Below are 16,972 nucleotides of genomic sequence, written 5' to 3' on the forward strand. Positions count from 1 at the left end.
GCGCTGTTACTTGGAAATAAAAGATATTATGTTGCTGTCGAAAAGTGTTCGAAACAGCATCTGCATGCCACATAGGTAGCCCAACCTAAGCGACGACAGGCACTGCAGCAGGAGCTCCCTTGTTGACAAGGGGCACGACGGGCAGCTAAGCGTCGGGCTTGTCGGTCCGCACCGGGAGCTCCTTCTCCTCCTTATGCTGCGTAAAGTGGCGAGGAAGGCGGTTCTCGCCGGCCGCATACGGGAACCCAGCCTCCTCGCGGGCCATGTCGTTGACCCACTTCTCATTGCCAGGAAGACCACCCTTGCCGTCCTTCTTGACGCCGACTTCATTCCACTTGGTCGCTAGATAGTACCAGCCGAGGGCGTTGCCTACGGTGCCGACCTCGTCCGAGACACCAGTCTCAGCGGCACGGCTCATCTTCTGATGCAGGTCATCGTTGGTGAACAGCTCCATCAGGTGACCAGCAACGGCCTTCCAGTCACCAGGCTCGACCAAGAAGCCGTTGACCTTGTCCTGGACCTGGATGGGAATGCCACCAGCAAGCGTGGCAATGACGGGGCGGCCGGCATGCAGGGCCTCGGACACCTTGACCTCGAAGCCCTCGCGGGTCGAGAGCTGCAAGATGACATGCGCATTGGCAGTGATGGTGTTGAGCAGCTGGTCATTGGGCTCCAGGCGCATGATGCTAATGTCCTTGAGCAGGTGAGGGTAGTGCGTCTCCACCTGGTTCATGGTCTGATCGTAGATCATCGAGGCGTCCGGATCGTCAATGGAGCCGTTGCCGCACACAACAAGTTGGGGGATGTCCGTGGCATCGGTCTTATCCAGCTGACGGCGGAATTCCGCATACGAGTCAATGACGGTGGGGATGCCCTTGGCAGGGTCAAAGCGGGCGACCTGGGCAATGTACTTGCGAGCAGGCCAGTTCAGCTCAGTCATGCGCTGCGAGTGGCACGCCGAGTTGTAAATGTGACCGTAGTAGCCAGTGTCGAATCTGTTCAGGTGCTTGTTGAGACCGTCAAGCCAGTCCGTGGTGGCCGGCAGGTACACAACCTTTTCCTTGGGAACAGTATGGGGGACGAAGTTGGGAATGGGGTGACTGATGAACATGTCACAGCCCTTGATGTTGTCCCACAAGAAGCCCCAGATGTCTTCTTGGGGCGAACCCTGCTTGGCAACGAGATCGCTGCGGATCTGGATGTGCGACCGGTACAGGATAGGACGATCAGGCGTCAAGCGCTTGATCATAGGAATCAGGCCAGGCATTTGAGGGTCGTCAATCTAAACAAAGGTGTCAGTCCAAATGTTTGCGTCTGGGTTTGTGTTAGTGGGAACAGGTCAACGTACGACGATCACATCCGCACCGCCTTCCTCGGCGGGACGCAGAGGGCCGCCTTCCGAGAACCAGTAGCGGTTCGCATTTTCAGTGATCCAGCTGATGATCGACGCTTTCTCCTCGGCAGAGATGCGCTGGTCTGGATGGCTCACACCCTGAAGGATGTTGTGGATGTTTTTGGTGATTCTGAAGATGCCAGGGCGAGGCTTAGGCACTAGTTCGTGTAAGTCACCTGGTCGAGATGGCACTGCAGATTGAAAAACACAAGACTCTGAGCTTAGTTTTTGTACGTACCATACCACGTCAAGTCAACACCCATAAGGCGCGAGAAGCGGACCAGGGCATGGCGCATGAGGGCGACGCCACCTCCCTGGGGCGTGCTGCTGAAAAAGGCAATCTTGGTCTTGTTGGCACGCAGCTGCTTGGCAAACAGCGCGACCGACGACCAGGTGCTCGGCCCACAGGTATCCTTATGGTTCTGCAGGATCGTGAGGTGAGCACGGAAGCCAGCGTCGGATTGGACAATGCCGCGCCAGCCGACCTGGAGCAGCGGGACCAGCGAGGGGCCGAAATGGAGAATGCACTTGCGGGCCATGGAATCGGCCTGTTCGTCGACCCGCTTGACGTCCCAGAAGCTGGCCTCCTTGTGCTCCTCGTCGGGACGCATGACAATGGGGATAATATCGAGCTCCAGCCAGAGGCGCGAGCAGAGGGAGGGACTCATGTACTTGAGCGTGGTGGGGAGGCCAGCGCCGATGATCTTGGAAAAGTTTTCGTGCTCGTACTTTTCAATTTCCTCAAGGACATGTTCGGCGATGCGGTCGTCGCTGCCGTTGCTCTTCTCGTCCAGTACGATGTGTTTGACGGAAAAGTCGACAAGATACACCGAGTCGTGGACGGCCAGGGCCACGACAGCCGTATGATCATCCGAAAAGACAGCGGAAATACCGACAAAGAGGGTCTGAAGAGTGAAGTCAGAAACCGCCTGGTTTTTGCAATTGCGCGCATCTTTTCAAGCAAAATTGACCTACAGTCAAGGACGGTCCAAAGGAACCCTCGGTCTCGACAAGGGTGCTCATTTGCCGTTTGCGATGCACCGAAGTGCCCGTGGAAAACTTGCGGCCATTCTTGAAAGACATGACGGCTAATGCGAGAGGACGGAGACTCGTAAGATGGTGTTCTGAATGATCGTGTGGTTTGTTTTCGTGCGTCTCAGGCGGGATCTCGGTGAGAGGACTCACGGATCGAGAAACTGCGGGAGATGCTGCTGTAGGAAAGGGAAACAAGTCAGTCAAACCAGTCCCGTTTGTTCACTTTCATCGCAGTCTCGATCCTCGTCACGCCGTGCCTCTTCTGATCTGCAAAAAGACGTCGGACACTAATACCAAAGCTCCTGCGGCTGTGTGTGGGGCGCAAAGGTGGCAAGGATGTACACAGAATGGGGTCTTGTTGTGGGTCAAAAACATACGAGGCTTGGGATGGTTCGACGTCGATTGCAATGCAAAGCAATGCCAGCATAGAAACAAATGACAGATGGGAAGAGCAATGTAAAATATATAGAAAGGAAAAAGGGAAGCAGAAAAAGGGGGGAAGGTCAGCTGGACACGTCCAAGGACATCAACAAGCGGAAGTTGCCCAATTTATGCTAGAGGGAAGGAGCGAAGGGGCAAGTGGTGCGTAACGAGGAAGTACAGCAAGGCAGACCAGACGAAAGCAGTCAGACGAGGAAAGAGCGAACGAGGGTCCGGGGCGCTCACGACACGGTGCTGCGCGGTGTGGCCATCTTTGCTTTTGCTCTCGTAGGTTTTGTCTAGCCTCTCGTACCGTCCCCCACGAGTGACCAAGATTACACCGCATATTGCGAGACAAATAAGAGACAAGTACAGAATAACGATCCGAGGAATACCAGTTGAGAAAGCAAAACTATGCAAAGGGACAAGCGCCAATGGGACAAAGAGGAGAGCTCCTGTGGGCCAACACACCTTGTTCGCCTGACCAGACGGGGGAAGCTCCCTCGAGAGCCCCCACATCTTGGGCGGCGCCATTTTGCACACCACTGCCAGCAGACATTGCTGTGCGTCGGTGTCCTTTTTTGTTTTCAAGACGTGGGATGCCCAAGAGCCTTTTAATTCCAATGTTATTCTTCCAATCGGAACGTATGGTTCAGTCGCGGTCGAGATGTATATACTTGTTGGTCTCGGGGAAATGGGGGTTCGTAACCCGTTCGGTGTTCTGTCGGTGACAATGAGTGGCAAGCAACGGCCAAATCCTAGTTGCTGGTTAATTGGTGAGTCTTTGGATCGATTCCAGTGCCTTTTGCGTCTTTTTTGTCTCCCAATATCCCCATGCAAGGTAAGCATGCGGTGGATGTGTGATTGCTGCAGCAGAGTGCATCTCCAGCTGCGGAGACTGTCTGTAGAAACTGCATACGGAAAGGCTGCCCAAGGTGAGCGGACGAGTCAACTTGTACGGTCTGCGAGACATATGCAAGCTGTGACTGCGTTTTGAGAGGCCATTGCATTACAGCTGCAGCCACCCCCTCGTCGTTTCCCACATGAGGCCTCGTGACACGATGATGGGAGGGGTAGAGGCCAGAGAAGACGCGTGGAGGGAACGAGCAAAAGGTGCAACGTGGGCAATTGGAAGGAGGCAACAGGAATAGAGTCGAGGAAAGAAGGATGGAACATCCAGACAAGCGAGGGGGCAGAGAGACGGTGCTTCGAACACGAGAGGCCGAGACGTGAATGAGCGTCTCCCTTCAAGGGGCAAGACTTACAACTTCAAGGGCTCGTCTTTGCTGCCCGATACAGTACAGTGGGAGTGTGAAGCGACCTGTGGTTTGTGCAACAAGATTCTTTTGAAATCGCACACGATTCAATGAATTCGGGAAATAAATGGGATCTGGCGTCCTTAACTATGTCCCCGGATTTGGCGTGCGGTCCAGCTGCTCGCCTCTCGCTACGTTCCCACTACGGCTCCAATCACGCTTGACTAGTCAGCGTCCTGGAAGCGTGATCGCGGACACAAAGGACGAGCCCGGTACCCAGATGCCTCCGCCAACTTTCCTTCGTCCTGCCACGAAACTAAACGTCACGGGAAGCTGCGAGGGGCAGCGAGCCTCTTTGGACAAAGGAGGCCATGACGCTTAAACGGCTCTGTTGCGATTACTCCGCCAGCGAGCTTTAGCTCCCGTCTGTAAGACAATCGCCCCACCCCTGGCGCCCCAGCAGGCGGTTTTGCAGGCACCTGTCGCGCCGACGACACAGTAGTGGACATTGAGCTGATTCTGTGGACTTCAAACGGGCAAAACTGGGGTCGACAAAGCGCCAACCGCGTGGGAGACAGGGGCTTTGGACCCTCTGCGGGGCATCGCTCGAAGCCCAGGGCAACAGGGCAATGGCTGTGTTTTGCAATCGCAGTGTCACACTTTTTAGGTCGTACTGCTGCGTATTACGGCCCCGTGTCGTACGATGCTCGAGAGGCATCGAGGACATCAAGTGCATAAACAATTATCACGGGACCAAAGCTTGCCTTGAGGCTCCTCGTTGTCAATCTATGGTATCCCATTCGCCAATGAGGCAGCTGCGGGATGTGTAATGTTAGGGAAGGCGCGACGGGTCAAATTTCCGCTTGGTAGGACAAGCAAGCTCGTGATTTGTCTTGGATCCAATGCAGTGTTCTTTACCAGAGCTGTGAAGACGCAAGAAAACCAATGCTCCGTGTAGAGGCCATTAAGAGGCAATATTTTGTTTGATCAACCAAAAAAAAAGAAAGAAAAGAAAAGAAAAGACAAAGACAAAGAAAGCACCGGCTTTCGATTGTAGGACAAGTGACCTTCGCGAGGTAGCGTGGCGGTCTGTTAGTAATTCGTATGTGGCCCCCTTACCCCAGTCTTTGTAGACGGAATCGGTGCCTCGACGGCGTCCAGGAACAGGATGAAGTGACAAGGCCGTGCAACAGATTGGCTAATGTTGCCTCCTTCAGGTTCATACGGGAATGTGAATCTCTATCTTCGACATATCGTCATGGCAGGTAATACATGAAGAGGAGTCACGAGGCTTACTGCTGAACCTGTCGAGAATACAAACTTTGCATAAAACATCCTAGTTCGTATATTTATTGTTTATGATATACGCAAATATGTCATTTTAATGAGTGAATTCATTTGTCCTTCATGTTAGATTTTTTTTTTTTTTTTTTTTTTTTTTTTTTTTTTTTTTTACCCCCTGTTGATCTCTCATTTGAAAAATATAACGCAAAAATTAAAACCTGGTTTCTATAATTTGCTTTGCAAAATGGTAGTGTCTCTTATCTTTGGACACCGTATTTTATTAGACGACAACAGTCACGAAACTCCCACTCGCGTGCCGTTCATATACGTCACCAGATGCAGGTCAAATCGCCTAGCTAAGCTGCTTTTGGCAGGAAGTGACCTAGCAGCCTAATTAGAACAGCACTGGAGCTCGTGCTTGACAGGACTCTGGAAAGCGTCGCCGGTTTCCCTGATAAAAAGAAGAAAACCTCTGGAAAATAGCATCACAAAAAGAACCAAGCTGAATACGGAGCAGACGGAGTAATGTATTGTTCTTTGCTTGTCGCCGGTGCAGACCGTCTCGGCCTCAACACGTTGTAACTACTGAAAGGGAAAGGACGGCGGTGACTCCCATGTCCTTCCTTTTCTGGATGATGCGGCGAGATAAACGCCAGGAACAAGCGTCCTGCGACCTGGGTTGGTTTGGGGCTCAAAACGGAAAGAAGCCCGGGCAAATTCTGCAGCCTTCTTGCGCGTTTTGTATCTTACAATCGAGATCCCGCAATAGGCAGCAATCGGACTTGAAAACAGTGGAGTTGCGAGACGCATCTACGGCGCAGTTGTGCCGCTTGTGCGCATTCTCCGGATACGTTTTTAATCAATTTCTCGGCGTACTTTCGATCATCTGCATTGTATCCCGACGTCGCCTACGTTCGAGGCTCGGAGAAGACAAAGACAACGGCGTTCTCAATGGCGCCTGTGGCTGCACTTTTGCGGTCGAGTTGCGTGGCACTTCTCTTCTCCTCGGCTACTGGTGCGGCCGCCGCATCAGGCGGTTACGAACACGAGGAATCCGTACCACCGCTCACGCCAAGCGATGCGGCCATCCAACGCCGCGCCTTTTCCATCTTCAATGCCGTCCACTCGGCCACGCGCCAATGGGGCTCGTCACTGAATCACAATGGCATGTCCATTTTCTTGGCGACGGTGCCGGAGGGTCAGCTTCTCTACCACGGCGGCGACGAGCCGGAACGGGCCAAGGGCGTGACGGGAGAGGGTTTCGACTGGCTGGCGTTTGAGCTGGAGCATGCGCAAATGTTTGCTCGCTGCCGCGAAGGCATCCCGCCCCCGTTCTTGGACCCACGAGACCGAGGCGGCCCTCTCCCACAGGCTCAAAAATGGAACGCCGCAGAGGCGCACTACAACCGGCGCAGCCGCCACCGGATACTGGCCCACGAAAATAACCAAAAGACGATCGGTGATAATGGTGGTTATGGCGACGATGGCGACGACGACGATGACACATCGAAAAAGCCCGAGGCGCCCGATGTGCCCGACTTTATGCGCTCCTACCGCGGCCACTTCCACACGTACCGCGCCAACCGCCCTCTCAACCTCTTGTATATTGATGGTATGTCCGCCGGAAATTCTGACTATGGTTGCATCGACACGCAGGACATGATGCTCTTGGGCTGGCCGGACGACCAGGCACAGTCTATGGCGGCGGCCGGCGACACGACAGGGAAGGACCACGATGAGGGTAGAAACGGGCGGAACGACGCCAACTGGGGCGGTGAGCTCGACCGTGCGAGGGACCTGTGTTCCATGGCCAAGAAATGGGCATGGAACGACAAGGGCGACCGCATCGACGGGTTTGTCCGGACAGAGGCCGGCTTCGAGATCATCTATTGTGACCTCAGCGACGCTGGTGGCCTCGACTTGGTATCCATCCAGCCAAGCCCCTTCCGAAATGAGACTGGTGGGTTGCTCGCCTTTGTCGACGCCGAGTTTTTGCGCGGCGTCTCCCTTCGATACCATGGCTTCCCAGCCGGCCGCATCCACGTCGACTGGTCCAGCATGGTGTCGGCCTTCTTTTACGACGTCAACCTGACGAACCCGGACGCATCACGGCCCGAGCTACCGCGGCTGTCGCAGGTGACGAGCAGCGAGCGGCGCGGCATGCGTGCGCGGGTTCGCGAGGTCGTTGCTGCGCGGGGGCATCTCTCGGTTTATGAACGGCAGACCATTGACTGGCAGGGGATTGTCGACGTGATCGTGACGCGTTTCTCGCAGCGACTGAACCAGCTGGCCCGGGGTACAACGGAGCCGATCTCGGAGACCGTGTCGCAAATGCTGCCGACGCTGCTGTACGCGTACATCAACTTCACGAACCCGGAGGAACCGCACGAGCTGCAGCTGGACCGATGCACGCAGCACTATCTCCTGGGCGCACTAGACAAGCAGGACACATGGACACGCGAGGACCGGTCCATCTACCTAGCCCTCGAGACGGTGACCCGGACCATTTGCACATCGTTCTTTGACATTCGATCCATTCTGTACATCCCGACAGCCACCGTGCAGGCAGAGGCCACTGGAGATGATATTACAACACCCGAGAATCTGAAGGAGACATATGTCCGCAGCATTGTCAACAATCTTATGGGGAAGCTGCAGTGGACAACGTGGCGGGAGTGCGACCCGTGCCAGCATCCGGACGAAGTGTGCCTCGTAGCTATGTTTCCTTGGGGCGACGAAGAGGATCATTTCCACCCACGGTGCAACCCGATGCAAAACATTGAAACGCGGGTTGGGTATTGGCCATTCTAGCGGTTGCGCTACAGCATGTATGTTTTCCATGATTTATTTTGAACATTTCATCATTTTGGCAGCACGAACTTTGCGAAATGCTTCTTTTAATTAGATTGGTCATGCACACAAAAAAAAACAATGCGTGGTCAGGATAGCATGTCCTGAATGCCTTGATTTATTTTCAACGTCTGTCTGTGCACTGACCAAAGCAGAGATGCACTCTCCGCCGTTGGAACGGTCGACACGCCCTTCTGTTTATGCCTTCTCAAAGCGCTGGCCGACCGTCTTCCAGTTGATGACATTCCAGATCGCCGAGAAGTACTCGGCCTTGCGGTTCTCGTACTGCAGGTAGTAGGCGTGCTCCCAGGCGTCGATGGCGAGCAGGGGCACCAGGCTGCCGGACACGGGATCCTGGTTGGCACGAGTAACGAGGGCAAGGGAGCCAGACGCCGAGTCCTTGGCGAGCCAGGCCCAGCCGGAGCCCTGAATGCCGGCCAGGGCGGCGTTGAACTGCTTGACGAGGGCCTCGGTGGAGCCAAAGTCCTTTTCGATTTGGGTCTGCATGGTTAGCAACATGGCAAACGGGAGTGGCGAGCACAGCGAGGAAACAAAGCCGCGAAGGCAACAACAGCATACCTTCAGGGCACCCGAGGGGTCACCGCCGCCGTCGCGCGAGGCCGGGGCCAGGTTCTCCCAGAAGAGGGAGTGGTTGATGTGTCCGCCGCCGTGGAAGTTGAGGAGGGGCGCGGCCTTGGCGGCCTTGCGGGCATCGCCGGCGGCGTTGGCCTCGGCAATGGTGTCGAGGGCAGCGTTGAGGCCGGAGACATAGGTCTGGTGGTGCTTGGAGTGGTGCAGCTCCATGATCTTGGAGGAGATGTACGGTTCGAGAGCGTTGTAGTCGTCTGCGGAGAGCACGGGGGCACAGGTCAGTATCTTGTCGCCAGAGAGACGCAACGAAGCGACATCGGGACCACGGAAAGCAGAGCTGCCAAGACATACACGGAAGATCCGGGAGAGTGGCCTTGGTGCGCACAAAGCTGGTGCTCAGAGCGGCAGCAGCGGCCGTGGGACGGGCCTGGCGCGCAGCGCGAAGGGTAGACGAACGGAGGAGGGAAGCCATTGTTGAATGTGGTGGTTGTAGATGGTGTCGAAAAAGGGCGAGGCTGTACAGTAGAAAAAGTGATTGGGGAATATCCAGGCGGAGGAGAGAAATAAGAGAGTGGATGCTGCCAATGATGTCAAGAATTGAATCGTCCGATCGGGGCGCCGTCCACTGTAAATGGCAGAAATGGCAGATTGCCAAAGCAAGCAATCCCCGCGGAAGCCAATTGGCACAGCTCGGAAATGGGCCCCCCAAGTTTCGTAATTGCTGGTCGGCGGTAGGAGGGGAAAGCAGCAAAACAGCGGGTCCTTGGCGTGACAGCTTTCTGCCAAGTGCCAGTGGCAGGAGAGCTGTACCAATCCAGCCGGCTCTCCACCCGAGCTTTGCCGTGGTTTCATCTTGCACCCATTGCCAGTGTTGCCAGTGGACAGCACCGGTGGTGGGGCTGCCTGTGTCGTCATTCCAGGTGCGATTAGCACTGTAGCGTCTGGCGTCTGTGGCTGACACACTGTGGCTAGTGTCCCGAACTAAGGTGGGACCTTACAGCATCGCATCGCGACGCGTCTTTAGCTACAACCACTTAAGCACAATAGCATTGCTAGCGAGGCAGAGAATAATCCGAACAGAAACCGGGGCAATATACGACTCCTGGGACTGGGATCATAGCGACATGTAGGAAACGAAGAGCAGACACCATTGACAGCCACCCTTCTCACAATGTCGTACTATGACGTGGACGACATCCTCACGGATGCAGAGGTACGTTGTGTTTGGTTCCGGTTCCAACATCTACTCACCCGTCTACCTGCTCACCAATTCCTCTCTCTCCAGAAAATTCCATGCGAGTTCCAGATTGACGTCCCCGGCCTCGGCTACCTCGACCAGACCCCCTCCCACACGCTCAAAGCCGGCACGCGCCTGCAGCTGCCCCTCTGGCTGGCCGAGATGCTGGCCCTCGCCAACAATGCCGCCGCCTCCACATCCGAAGACGCCAAGCCCTTCCTGACACTCAACCTCCCGCCCGCCCTTCGCCACGACGTCGTCCAGGCCCTCAAGGCCGACCCCCGCACCGTCCCACTGCGCGACCAGTCTGCCCATTTCTACGCCCTGGCCACGCGCATGCTCGACCTATTTGAAGACGCGGACCTCGCGGCCGTGCTGCGGGATGCCTTTGTGGGACGCACGGATGACATTGGCATGCACGCGCGGAAAGTGGGTGGCCAGTCGGCCGGCGGCGCGGTGGGCGGTGCTGGAAGCGGTGGTGGTGGCAGTGGGAGCCGAGGTGGCTCGCTGACCCATGCCGTTGGCGACTCGGCCGACCGCAAAGACGACCCGGGCAACACGAGCAGCAACCTGGGTGTTGGCTATGCGGGCCAAGAGTTTTTGCGGAGCCTGGACGAGTGGGAGCGACAGGTGTTCCGGCAGGCGCACGATGGAGCCAAGGCGAGCCGCGAGTTTGTTGACAACGTCAAGCGGAACTACTAGACGGGCGGGGATAGGAGCAAGGCACAGGGCGCACATCTACGACGCACGCGTGATTCGCTATGGCGGAGCATATCGAAATGTCTTTATGATACCATGCTATGAACATTCAGCATTGCATATGATTAGGGAGAATACATATAGGAAGCGATTGGTAGTACACGTCGTAATGAACGCCATAGGCTGTCTAGAGCAATGACAGTTGGAATTGAAGATGCAGACCAGTCTTTCACAAAACGAAAACCACCGCACAGTTTTGATACCACGGATCTCTGACACACAAAATACCTGACAACTTGCCCTTGGGCTTTGAGAAACACAAACTAATAATACAGCGCACTCAACGACTTCATTTCAAAACAAGATAACAAATTCTAGAGATAAACAGCGCACCGATAAAACTGAATGGTAGAAGATGTAAATCGTCAGGAAACCACCAAACGCCTTGATCGTAACCCATGTTAGGAATACTTGTAACAAATTGAAACAGGAACATAAAAGAAAGGGAAAAAAAAAGGAAACATGGGTACCGCCCTTTCCCAAGGTATCATTGTGGTCCAAAAGTAAAACAAAAGGGTAAACATAAAAACTCCGGAAACGCAGCGTAGTCGTGTCAAAACCCCGCAAACACAAAAAGCACACAATTCTAAAGAAAAACCAACCAAGCCCTCCCATCGATTAATAAGAGAATCAATCCGCATCGCTGGCGTCCTCGGCATCGACGCCGTGATGGTGAAAGTGGTGGCCGTCCTCGTCAAAGTCGTCGCTGTCGTCGTCCTGGTTGCCGCCGACAAACATGCCACCCACCATGGTGCCGTCGGCCATAGGATCGTCCCCCTCGTCGTCGTCGTCGTCACTGTTGTGCTCCCAGTCGTCCTCTTCGTCATCGGAATTATCGTCGGACGACGGGGGCTGGATCACAGGCAGGTTCTTCCACCAGCGTAGCGTGCCGCTGTGGTATGCGGGGAACCGGCCCGCCACGTACGGCTTTGTCGCCATGAGGGTATGGTGCTTGAGATTCCGGAGGAACTGCAAATCGCCGGGGCTGAGCTGAGACCGTGCCAGCAGCCGTGCCTGGCGGGCGGGGCTGGCGCCGAGCACCTCGTTGACGTATACGCACTTGTGGATCGTGCAGATCGCACAGTCGTGCTTGTGCATAGGCGCCGGCGCCCGGTTTCCGACGGTGCTTTTGAGGGCGTCGTAGGTGACGCCTGGCAAGGCGGGGAAGCCGCGCAGGTACACACGGTGGCCGCGTGTCCGCGACCAGACCCAGTTGGCATCGGCCGTGGACAGCCAGTTGATCTCCGGCTCAAAGGCACTAAAGGCAACCAGCGACATGGTGTGCAGCCGCGGGAAGCACAGCAGCATGCGAAGCTGCGGCTCCAGGTCCTCGTGGTTCGTAATCATCCAGAGGGGCACGTTTGGCGTCATGTCGAAACCGACGTGGCCAATCGCCGACGCAAACCCGGGCAGGTCGTCTTTGCGCCGGAGCTCGAGCATGTCGTCAATGACGGCGGCGTTCACAATGTCCAGGTATACCACGTCGTACTTGAAGCTGAACCGCAGGACCCTACCGCGCTCCAGCTGGACCTTGGAGTCCCACAGCTTCTTCATCTCCTGGCGGCACTCGCGGCTGATCGAGAGCAGGCTGCGGCGCTTCCTCGTGACCAGCGCAAGGTCCGGCAACGTGGCCAGCCGCGGGACGTGCCTCACGTAGTAGAGACGCCGGTTGGTAGATCGGTAGACACGCTCTGTGCCACGGTAGACGCGCACGCGGAGGGGGTGGAAGGGCTCCGTGGCGTCCTGGGCGACATCCCGCCATATTTGCAGACGTAGCTCCGCTGGCAACCGCGGGAACGGGTGAAACGTATCGAAACGAGCGACCGCCTTGCCCGTATCCAGACTGACATGGTCCTTGGCCGGTCGGAGAGATGGGCATGCCACGATGGTCTCGGACTTCACCCTGTGGGAGGACGAGGACCCTGAGCCACCTCCGGACGGTTCTGCGATGCCCTGGCTCGCCAGCAAACGCCGTCGCTTGGCACCCCGCGTATCTACAGTCATGCTTCGAGATGCCGTGCCGGGGCTGAGAGTCTCGGCGTGCGACCGTTGACGTTTGGCAAGGCCAGAAGATGCAGGTAGATCGGTGGGAGGGGATGGTCAACGTTTTCAGGTATTTGCGTTGGGCTTTGCGCAGAGCCTTGTGTATTTTTCGTTTGTTGATGGGACAGTGGCGAGCCCCCGATCTGAGTTTTCACGAAATTCGATGGTATAAGGTGACAAAAACGTCAGGCAGATACTGTGTATGGTAGGTGGCCTGCTGGTCCGGCTCTCGGAGCCTCCGGGAGTAGTCCAACCGGGTGCCTAAAGTGTCGGGGTTTGTGGCCGACGGGAAACGGAGTGCCGACGAGGAGATCCTGCCGGGCACAGAGACGACGAAGAGGGAGAGACACGATGGACGAGGCCGTGGCGATGCCTCGTAAAGGAAGGATGTCGTGGTTGTCGACGGAGAGATGGCCGGCCGTTGAAGGAGGTTGTGAGAGGAGGAAACGTGGGATGTTCGTCGGGCGAGAAAGTTTATCGCTTATCTCCCGGAAGGCGAGTAATAGAGGAGCCCGTGCCGGGGTCTGATTCGTGGTGTCTTGCGGGGGGCGGCTTAGAGGGGTAAGGGGTGCTAAATAGGGCGTTAGCGCTGAAACACGGCCCCATTTTAGTGGCCAGAGTGCAGACGACTTTCATTGCGCAGGGGTCTGGCCAGGCCCATGGTCGTGGTTGACTCTGCGGAAATATGCCTAATCCAGAAGGAAACTGGGGCAGGGCGCAACCGCAGGGTAAAACATGCTGATTCAAATGCCTGTGGTCCTGACGTCAGTACAATTACGCCTCACCCATCTCAGCAACAATTGCTCAATAATGCTCGTGACGCTGCCATATTTCTCCCCACCAACAGCTATGACGTCTGTCATATTCATGTTTCTGAGCTTACTATCCAACGTACAGTGGACGAGTCTGCTGGTCACGTCACGTCTACTTGTACAAGGCTGGCCGGGGCAAAATGGGCCCTCGACATAGTGGACGAGATTCCCGGCACAGAAAATTTGGCGTTGGTACTGGAACATGTGAAAATGATATTTGTGGTATGTGGTATAATGCGGTTGTAAATCATCGCACGCCCTCTCCTCACTGCGACGTGTGCATTCTCGGAGCACATCCTGATAATCGGAACAATCCTCCTCGCTTTCCACCTATCCGTGCCAACAACAGTAGTGGTATCATTGTATTATGCTCCCAATAATGGCCAGAAAAGTACTGTATCAAAATGTCATAAACAACGTTGAATCCGGCAAGTGCTAGTGCAAAATTATCACTTGCAATCAACGAACACAGCCGTCTTTCTTCTTTACAAGAAGACAGTGTGGAACATGCGGCGGGCAGCACCCATCTTGGCCAGCGACGCACGGTACTCGTTGATCGTGTCCCAGTCGAGCTCACGGCGACCAGAGTCGACGTCTATCTCTGACGTGCGCAGCCAGCCGCGGCGCTTCCAGATATAGCCACCGATCCAGAAGGCGATGACCAAGGGGAAGGCAAGGAAGGACTTGAAGAAGCCCTGGGCGTCGTTGACACCGCCGCCGACGGGGGCGATGGCAGTGAACAGCTGGGCAATCAGCACAATAACGTTAAGGGCCAGGCCGATGTACGAGCCGTAGACGCCGCCAATGGCCCTGAACGGAATCTCATCCAGAGTGTGGCCATGGTACTTCCAGGCTTTGCGGAAGCGGATGTGAGCCAGGCAGATGGAGCCCCAGGTGAAAAGAGCAGCCAGGCCCGACAGGGCCAACAGCCAATCGAACACGGTGGAGCCGGCAGCAGCGAGCGAGATATAGGCAAGGAAGCCGAACATGATGAGGGCAATGACCGAGAACAGCGGGCGGCCGGAGCGGTCAATGTAGGTGAAAATACGGGGCGCGTAGCCCTGCTGGGCAAGAGCAGTGAGGGTACGCGAGCCACCGTAGACAGACGCGACACCGATGGACAGCACAGAGACGAGGATGATGACGTTCATGAAATCGTCGAATCCCGTAAGACCGGCATACTTGCCGACGAGCACAAAGGGCGAGGCGTTGATATCGGCGTACGGGTTGGCACCGAGCAGACGGTCGTCGGTGGAGCTGACCAGGAGACCGACAAAGAAGAGACCGAGGATGTAAAAGAGGGTGATACGCCAGAAGACCTGCTTGATGGCGCTGGGCAGGGCCTTGACGGGGTTGTGAGCCTCAGCGGCAGCGAGACCGACCAGCTCCGTGCCAGAGAAAGAGAAAGCAGCCGTGACGAAGACGCTGCAGAAACCGCGGAAACCATTTTGGAATGCGCCAGGGTCGTACCACAGGCGAGCACCCCAGTAGTGGTTGTATTGGCCGCTGGACGGGCCACCACCCAAGACGAGAACAAAGGCAATGATCATGAAGATGACAGTCGCCGACAACTTGAGAACAGAGGCCCAGAACTCTTCCTCGGCGTAGCCTAGTGTGCCGAAAATGTTGATTATGATGATGAGGCCAAGGAACAAGGATATCCAGGCCGCATGGTTGATGTCTGGATTCCAATAGGCGATTGTTAAACTGCATACTGTCAATTCGAGAGGCAAGACGGCAGCCCATTGCATCTAAATTGGGTCGTGTTAGCAGACAAGTCTGGCTAGGACCTCACCAGGACCTCACCAGGACCACAACACCGTTGGCCGCGTTTTCGTTTTACTTACGACGTAGTTCCAGCCCATGGCGAAACCCCAGGTTGGGTCAATGAAGCGAGCCGAGTAGGTATAGAAACCACCAGAAACCGGATACATGACAGCGAGTTCACCAAGAGCGTAGACGACGTTGAACATCATGACGCCGATGATCAGAAAGTCGATGAGAAGGAAGCCGGGGCCCTGAGCGAGGGTTTTGTTAAAACGACGCGTTTTTTACACACAAACGGCTTGCCCGACTGCCAAACTTACACCATTGTGCAGAGCACTGCCGGAGCCAACGAAGAAACCAGCACCAATGGAACCGCCAATGGCAATCATGTTCAGATGACGGGGCTTCATCCGGCGATCCAGCTCGACGATGCCGGGGCCGTAGTGGCGCTTGTGGAAGGACTTGGTGCTGAGGCCTAAGCGAACGCGCAGAGACTCCTCGCCGGGGGTAGCAGCGACTCCTTCCGGGAGAACAGACTCGTTGTTGATGGTGCCAACGACATTGCTGTGGCGCTGGCTGAGGTCGTAATTGGGGGCTTCCTTAAGGCCACCGCCGTTGGCGGAGCCGAGCTCCTCTTTGTCAGACATTCTGAAAAAATGTGTTGCTCTCGGTTCTCAGGAAAAGGAAGGAAACACGTTGAGAAGGAGAGAATGGTTGAAAGAGGGAGAAGACAAGTGGAGAGGTGAAGAAGAGAAGACGCAAAGGGAACGGACGATCAGAGGGGAAGGGGACGGGAAGGGGTTCAAATAAGTGAGTTACTCGAGAGACAGACGCGAGAACCAAAAGCAAGCTGATGAACAAGGGGACCCGCCCAGGACGACAGAGGTGAGGTGAAGAAAGTAAGGATCGGCCACGCCGCCTCTGCAACACTGTTTGGCAAAGCAGCAGCAGCGATATAAGAAGGGAGGTGTGGAGTCTCTGGTGAACTGAGGGTGGGAGGGAAATCAGGGTGGTAAGAGAAGAAGAAAGACTGAAAGCATCCGACCTCTCAACGAGCAAGACCGGGCGTTCTTTGTGAGCAAAAAGGGAACAGGTGAGGAGAGAGAGATAAACAGACGACACGGAGAGGAAAGTCCTCTGTGTGGAGCACGTCGTTCGTTAGATAATATGACAGAACGCCAAGAGCGGACAACGAACTTGAAGGGGGGGTTCGTATGCAGGGAAACGACAAAACAGTGACAAGGGTCGCAAGTCGACAAGAGGAAGAAAGCGATAGCTCCAACAGAAGGGGGCAAGGACGAAATGGTTCAAGGCCAGAGGCGAAAAAAAAGAGCCGCGGGCAGGGTACGAAATACAAACACAAAAAGTCAACCGAGTCGGAGCAAGAGGCAAATCCGGGGCAAGCTTTGTGAGGCGCACCGGTGTCGTTTGTGAGTGGAGTGGATTTTTCGTCTAGAAGGATGGGAAGAAGATGAAGAACGATGGGCTCGACTGGCTCGAGCTGCCAGGGTGGGGGGGGGGGGGG

At 55.6% G+C, this 16,972-nt stretch overlaps 5 protein-coding genes across 5 annotated transcripts; 2 read left to right on the forward strand and 3 right to left on the reverse strand.

Moving 5' to 3' along the window:
* Positions 1–145: 145 nt before the first annotated feature.
* On the reverse strand, positions 146–2,476 carry SPBR_08201 (trehalose synthase; the record flags this gene model as incomplete). Its single annotated transcript, XM_040766439.1, has 4 exons — positions 146–1,282; positions 1,349–1,569; positions 1,632–2,298; positions 2,369–2,476. The coding sequence occupies 4 exons, from the start codon at positions 2,474–2,476 to the stop codon at positions 146–148; spliced, it is 2,133 nt and encodes a 710-aa protein (XP_040614417.1).
* A 3,863-nt stretch (positions 2,477–6,339) lies between these two features.
* Positions 6,340–9,279, forward strand: SPBR_08128 (uncharacterized protein; the record flags this gene model as incomplete). Its single annotated transcript, XM_040766366.1, has 3 exons — positions 6,340–8,178; positions 8,530–8,746; positions 8,813–9,279. The coding sequence occupies 3 exons, from the start codon at positions 6,340–6,342 to the stop codon at positions 9,277–9,279; spliced, it is 2,523 nt and encodes an 840-aa protein (XP_040614418.1).
* A 721-nt stretch (positions 9,280–10,000) lies between these two features.
* SPBR_08662 (GINS complex subunit 3) lies at positions 10,001–10,768 on the forward strand (the record flags this gene model as incomplete). The annotated part of the gene is made up of 2 exons (XM_040766900.1): positions 10,001–10,042; positions 10,115–10,768. The coding sequence occupies 2 exons, from the start codon at positions 10,001–10,003 to the stop codon at positions 10,766–10,768; spliced, it is 696 nt and encodes a 231-aa protein (XP_040614419.1).
* A 687-nt stretch (positions 10,769–11,455) lies between these two features.
* SPBR_08461 (uncharacterized protein) lies at positions 11,456–12,829 on the reverse strand (the record flags this gene model as incomplete). The annotated part of the gene is made up of 1 exon (XM_040766699.1): positions 11,456–12,829. The coding sequence occupies one exon, from the start codon at positions 12,827–12,829 to the stop codon at positions 11,456–11,458; it is 1,374 nt and encodes a 457-aa protein (XP_040614420.1).
* A 1,336-nt stretch (positions 12,830–14,165) lies between these two features.
* On the reverse strand, positions 14,166–16,094 carry SPBR_08282 (Amino-acid permease INDA1; the record flags this gene model as incomplete). The annotated part of the gene is made up of 3 exons (XM_040766520.1): positions 14,166–15,431; positions 15,528–15,698; positions 15,768–16,094. 3 exons carry the CDS (start codon positions 16,092–16,094, stop codon positions 14,166–14,168), a joined length of 1,764 nt encoding a protein of 587 aa, XP_040614421.1.
* Positions 16,095–16,972: the final 878 nt, after the last annotated feature.

This window comes from Sporothrix brasiliensis, assembly GCF_000820605.1.
Source record: "Sporothrix brasiliensis 5110 chromosome Unknown Cont22, whole genome shotgun sequence".
Taxonomy (NCBI): Eukaryota; Fungi; Ascomycota; class Sordariomycetes; order Ophiostomatales; family Ophiostomataceae; genus Sporothrix; species Sporothrix brasiliensis.